Here is a 6,208-nt window from a genome sequence, read left to right as displayed (position 1 = left end):
CCCCGTGAATCACTCCCTCTCGAAGCAACTGGGGCAAAAGATACTATATTTATAAGTTTCCAGGTGCCTTTCAGTGAGATTATGAGGAAAATAGGGTGGATATACAACCGCGTCATCTCGTAGCATCAACGCGTCCCATCTGTCGGTCACCTGCCTGCAGATGGTGACGCTCTCATGGACCCAGGCTTTAAATTTTCCTGTTTCCATGCCTAAATACTCATAATACCGTAGTTTGTCCATTGGTATCCTTGTCATGAATATTTTGTGTGAATTGGCTACCTTTTAAATCGGGTTTAATAGGCTGTTTGGAAGTAAAGAATCGAGGCTTAGTATATTGAAAGGAATGGACCCCAGGCCTTAAATTTTCCCTTTCCTGTGCCCAAATACTCACAGTACTATAGTTGCCCCATTGCTGTCCTTATCAAGGCTAGTCTTTGTCACTCGTTTACCTTTTAAGGTGGATTTAATAGGCTGTTTGGAAGTAAAGAATCGAGGTTTGGTTTGTATTTTAGCAAGATGGGAATGGCGGGTTGGTACTGGGTTATTCTTTGCTCAGAAGCCTCAGACTAATGCCAATATATCCCTTATTAGTGAACAGGGATTAGTATTTCACATTTTATAGATACATGGATGGTTTGAATTTCTTTTCATTCACTCTCATAATAATTACATTGTATAACCATCATTATGTAGAATGTTCTAATTACAGGTTGAGGAGGCATCATCATGGACGATGAATGTCTCTCCTTGACTTGGAACAACCACGGTGCCACGTATCGGAAAACTCTCAGTGTTCTCAGAGAAGAGGTACGATTACCATACTCTCTTCTAGGCCAACATTTTCTAAGCAGTAGTCATGAAAATATCTGGTTACTGTGTACATATAATGCCACCCCACTAAGGCCTACTTTAATTCATCTCACATACTGTATTCCCTAACAGTACAGGAGTGAAGCTTTTATATTAGTGTTAGATATTACATTTACCTTAATCATAGTGGTTGACCTTTTGTTTATTAAGTGCCATTTGAAAAGAATTTACAACCGTAGTGTGCAAAACCTAAAAAAAAAAAACATGACTACCAATTCATAGGTAGTATTGCATTAGAAATGTGGCTTTTACTAATAATTTTAATTTTTTTTTTAATTCCAGAACACCCTCACAGATGTAACTTTGGCATGTGATGGTCAGAAATTCTTTGCCCACAAGCTGGTGTTGGTGACCTGCAGTGACTATTTCCGCAGTATACTGGGGGACATACCATGCCAGCACCCGATTGTCTACCTTCGGGGAGTAACTGCCAGGGAAATGCAGGCACTGATAAATTTCATGTACACGGGACAGACTCACATACCTCAGAAAGAAGTGCCAACGTTACTCTCAACAGCGGAAGCCCTGCAGATAAAAGGACTTGGAGTTTTTAATGCCTCTGATGAGGAGGGAAAGGCACCACCTCGACCTCCAAGAGAAAAGAGCTTTGGAGGTAAAAAGAGGAGGTCTGATTCATCAAGTGTGTTTAATGGTAGTGTTGATGACGGCAGAAGTGTTGCCAAAACTCCTGCTTCAAGAGAGGAGACTGGTAACATCTTGGAAAATCTGTATAGTCACCATTATGCACTACTGTCATCCCCAAAACGCAGAAAACCCGATGATCTCCCTAACACGTCTGAGTATGGTGGCAGCTCGCAGGCTTCAGGATCAGTCGAGAGATCACCGCATAAGGAAAACGAGGATAGTAATAACCAGATGACTCCTACTTCATTATCCTCTGGCATACTTGATAACCTGTTACTCACCAGGCAGTCAAATGCTTCAAAAGTTGCATCCACATTTCCATCATCCACTGCAGCATCCACATTCCCATCATCCACATCAACCCCACCGTCCCCCAGAGATCATTCTTTCACCGAGGAAGCTGGCAATGACCCCCTGTCCTCGTTAAGTCTCGAGGCCACCAGACAGAGGCACTCGGAGAAGCACAGCAATCCTGGTTCATCAAGCCACCAAAGTTTACCCAATCCAAGCCGGCCAGAAGCCAAAGCAGCGTCACCTCGCGCTCTAAATTACTCCATTGCCGGCCTTGGGGGAAGCAAGCTTGGTTATGGAGCTGGAGCACTTGGCCATATGTCGGAAGAATCTAGTACAGTGCATGCTGAAACTCCAGAAAATTTGGTACCATATGTTATTTCATCAGAACCTTTGTCATTGTTGATATAAAACTGTATAATAAGTAACTGAAATTCTGTGATGATGCCTTACTAATCACTGAACATATAATGCTGTTTTTAGTCATTTTACTAATCTTAGCACACACAATGTTTGCAGATGAAGTCCGAGATCAAGGAAGAAGCTCTGGACTTCACAAACACCACCTTATCAGAAAACCATCAAGGGGAGTCTGTAAATTCGTCCCTGAGTACAAACACCATTGAGGAGGAGACTCGGATGTATCTCGATGCTTTTGCCCGCAGTGCCAACCTCTCATGGCAGCAAACACCCGAGGAGCCTTTGGTGAGTTTGTTCGTATAAAGTATGTAAACTGAAGTACGGTAGGAGTAGGATGATGATGACTGTTTATCTGAGTTAGGATAGTGATGATGATAATGACTGTTTTCTTGGTTACGATGATGGACTAGATCTCTTGATTCAGATGGTGATGATGGTGGTAAGTGTATTTTAGGTTAGGGCTGAAGACTGATTCAATTAGGATAAGAACGATTGGTTCTGTTAGAATAATGATAATGATGATGAGGGTGACTGATTCTGTGGGTTAGGTTATTGTTGACTGGTTCCCTCCCCCAGCAGGAGCCGGTGTCCATTGAAGGCCGACCGTTTGTGTGCCCGATATGCCAGAAGTCATTTGCAAAGGCCGCCATCCTCAAACGCCATCACCTCGCCCACTTCCGCCCCTACGTGTGCCACATATGTACTCGCTCCTTCACCAGACGAGAAGTGCTGGCCGAACACGTACTAGAACACAATGGGGCTGATCTACGCATGCCCTGTCCCGTTTGTGGCATGACTATCAAACGCAAACGCAACCTACAGGCACACATCAAAGTCAAGCATCCAGAATACTATAGGCAGAAGATTGCCAATAATGAAGCCATGTGTTGAGTGAGGTTGAGTTCATTGGGTAAGATTTTTTTGGTTAACTGTTTATCACGGGAGGAGACTGGGAGATACAGTCCTTTGGGCTTGCTGAAATATTATTTGGTCTAGTCGACAAATGGTTATTAACAGTTGATAGAGGATTTTCAGGTTTGTAACGTAGTTTGTTGAATGCTAAACAAAAACTGTTGAATTTCAGTGTTAATACTTTACTAGAAAAAAGTAATTGCCTTTAAATAGTATTTTTATTACATAGAAATAATATTAGATGATGGATGGATGGATCTCTGGTGAAGTCTATTAGTTCAAGAATAGTGAAGTTTAAGGTTGTCCTTCATACACAATACATCCCATTGATCGTTCACACAACATATAGTCCTTAACTAACTAGAGCATGATTTCTTTTTATAGCTTGTTCTTGCTGCTACCAGATGATTTTATGGGAAAGGCTTCTTAAATAGAAGTGGTTCATTAATGCTGCATGTAATTCCAAGTTCAAAAAGTGTCCTAATCTGAATAAAACTGATCAGGAAATGGCAAGGATAAAGTGAAAGAGAGATATATCCTTGAGCTCTAAGGGTTAAGGATAGAACATTCACAAAAGACATCAGATTCTCATACAGAAGAGACCAAATCAACTGTAGACATATATCTCGTTCATCCAATTTCCACAGCCTCTTCTTAGATTCTCACAGCAATCCATTTCCAGTTAGTGAATACAGTGTATGTAGATATGTGCCACAGATGTCTGCATTTCTAGTGTGTACAGTCAAGGAGAAAAGTTTACTGTAATCATGTGTACCTATTTCATACTTGGTTATGTCCACCATTTTCCTCCCTGATGCAGCCTCTATGGAAAAAGAAACAATCCATTAAACTTAGGAGTATTAGCTAACAGAGGAGTGAGAAATGAAATGCAGTACAGTATTGGGCTAACTTGTCCCAGGTAGGTTTCAGCCCAATAATCTGATTCTGGTGGAATTTGTTCTGATAATTGGTCCGTTCCCAGCTCTACATCATTGAACTCCAGTCTGGAACCACCAGACCACCTGTATTTTTACCAACTTAATTGCTGACATTGCATTTCCCTTATATATAAGTTTCTGTCATATTTCTTTTACGATATTTATTGATAGGTATGGCACTTCCATTTTTGTATATTCAATGCTGAACTGTGTTCTTGGATTATATTTCTGTTTATTTGGTTCCAGGTTTTTGTTTAGGTTATTTCATTTATGACAAGAAACGTGGTGTTACGTTCCGTCCATTTGTACAAAACCCTTGTGACTGGAATGGCTAGATTTAAAGCATAGTGTAATGTATCTTGGAGGATGTACATTTTTATTATTTTTGCTACTTCAAGGCACTTTTATTCAGCTTAGAGGAGATCTTGCTGTGAAGAGGTCATTGGAAGTTGTATCCAATCAGCATCAAGTCTGTCTTTCATAAGCCAAGTAAAATCATCTGGTTGTGGCACAGATAATTTATAAAAGACCACCAGATACAAGTAGTTGACCATTAAATCATAAGCAGCCAAGCACAGACACCAAGAGACATAACACACAGGATGGGATATAACCCAAAAAAAGACTATACACCAAGTACTCTGTAGGCTGACTAAGATTGATGGTTATCAGGAACCCGGTATTTGCAGTGGCAGAGAAACCTAATACTTCAGTAACAAAAAGGGACAAATATATAACGGTGGAGTTTTTGTATATGTGTATTCAGAATGTAATTTTCCTTTCCTGTTTTATATATTTTCCATGGAGAATTTATAAAAATTCTCCAAGTTGAACTTCAAATTGAATACATTTTGAATGAGCTAAAATAATTTTCTTTGAGGGATGGACAAAGATACTTCCATGTGAACTTAAATCTGAATATATTTATCATAAGAAAATCTTATCCAGTACACTATACATATTCTAGGAAACATCATTTGATTAATATAAATTTAAATAGCAGATATATAATCAATCTGTGTGTCCAGGCATCAAAAAAAAGGGTTGCTGATCCTAGCCACACTCCTCACCCACCCACTGGACCCTCAATAACCTACACCCCTAGAGTCATACTCAAAGAGGCTATGGAGTTGTAACACCTTTTCATATGTGATTTACACTCTTCATTACAGCTCATTAACTTCTAGTATAGTATTTACTGTATGTAATGCTGATAAATAATATATATACAGTAACTTACAACAATTAGGTGTGATATGCGCTGTAGATCACTTGGGAACAGGTGCTGTGAATCCAACTATGCCACCTACAATATGGCCCAAGGTTACAACTGTTTCTGCTGCCTGATATTAACTTACATTAACATGTGCCACAGCAAGCCAGGAGTGACAACACAACATTTGTTGATGCCTCAACACACAGGAAAAAGACAGGGCTTTTTCATAAAACAAAGGAAATGAAAGACTTTCTTAATGACAACATAAAATAACTGGTTTTCACAGCCTTCAGAAGTTTAAAAAAAAAAAGAAGGGTGAGAGAGAGAGATGCATAATGTATAGTATCTTACTTCAGGATGGCAGTGGCTAGTAAAGTATGTGCTGGTTTGTCATGATTATTCTGTTTTTAACCCTTTAACTGTTAGTGGATTCTCTCAGCTGAGGAATGCTATTTGTTGGTAGCAAGAAAAATACTCAACTAAACACCAGCAGTCAAACACACACAGCACACCCTCATTATATGACTTTGTCGTGTGATTATCAATATCAACTACTTTTTTAAAAAATTGCTTTTTCACACGTGAACTCTGACACCAATTTATAACAGTATCATTTTTTACCTGCGGCAAAAGCCAGCAAGTCAATGAGTGGCCAGCGTTCTTCTTCTTCTTCTGGCAGATTTGTTAAAAAGGAGGCCTTTGGAGAAGAGCGTCAAAGACGCTGGTCAAAGCAAAAAGCCACAAAATCCTCACATGGGCAAAAAGTGGACCTGGCGACTTTGACAATCTCCATACAGTGAGCCCTTTGAAGGTGAAGGACTCAGTAAAAAGGGCACACGCTGATATGCGTCAAACTGTTCGAAACAAGAGCCTTGCCGCAGGTCCCAGGTCAATCTACTCTCGTTCCCCCTTACAA

General features: G+C 40.0%; 1 protein-coding gene across 1 annotated transcript; it reads left to right on the top strand.

Moving 5' to 3' along the window:
- The first annotated feature begins 726 nt into the window (after positions 1 to 726).
- On the top strand, positions 727 to 3,176 carry LOC145418576 (uncharacterized). Its single transcript, XM_080286944.1, has 4 exons — positions 727 to 807; positions 1,153 to 2,172; positions 2,326 to 2,511; positions 2,806 to 3,176. The coding sequence occupies exons 1-4, from the start codon at positions 727 to 729 to the stop codon at positions 3,115 to 3,117; spliced, it is 1,599 nt and encodes a 532-aa protein (XP_080143070.1). The 3' UTR covers positions 3,118 to 3,176.
- The last annotated feature ends 3,032 nt before the right edge of the window (positions 3,177 to 6,208 follow it).

The sequence above is a fragment of the Coenobita brevimanus genome, chromosome 115, assembly GCF_032717465.1.
Source record: "Coenobita brevimanus isolate Jiangsu-jjx chromosome 115, ASM3271746v2, whole genome shotgun sequence".
NCBI classification, from domain to species: domain Eukaryota; kingdom Metazoa; phylum Arthropoda; class Malacostraca; order Decapoda; family Coenobitidae; genus Coenobita; species Coenobita brevimanus.
This window is presented reverse-complemented; position numbering and strand designations above follow the sequence as displayed.

What these genes read in the sequence shown, in the direction of transcription:
- LOC145418576 (XM_080286944.1), top strand. Translation starts at nt 727, where the DNA reads ATGGACGATGAATGTCTCTCCTTGACTTGGAACAACCACGGTGCCACG. An exon ending in TCAGTGTTCTCAGAGAAGAG is followed by an intron (nt 808 to 1,152) that starts GTACGATTACCA and finishes TTTTAATTCCAG; the next exon opens with AACACCCTCACAGATGTAAC. An exon ending in AAACACCCGAGGAGCCTTTG is followed by an intron (nt 2,512 to 2,805) that starts GTGAGTTTGTTC and finishes CTCCCCCAGCAG; the next exon opens with GAGCCGGTGTCCATTGAAGG.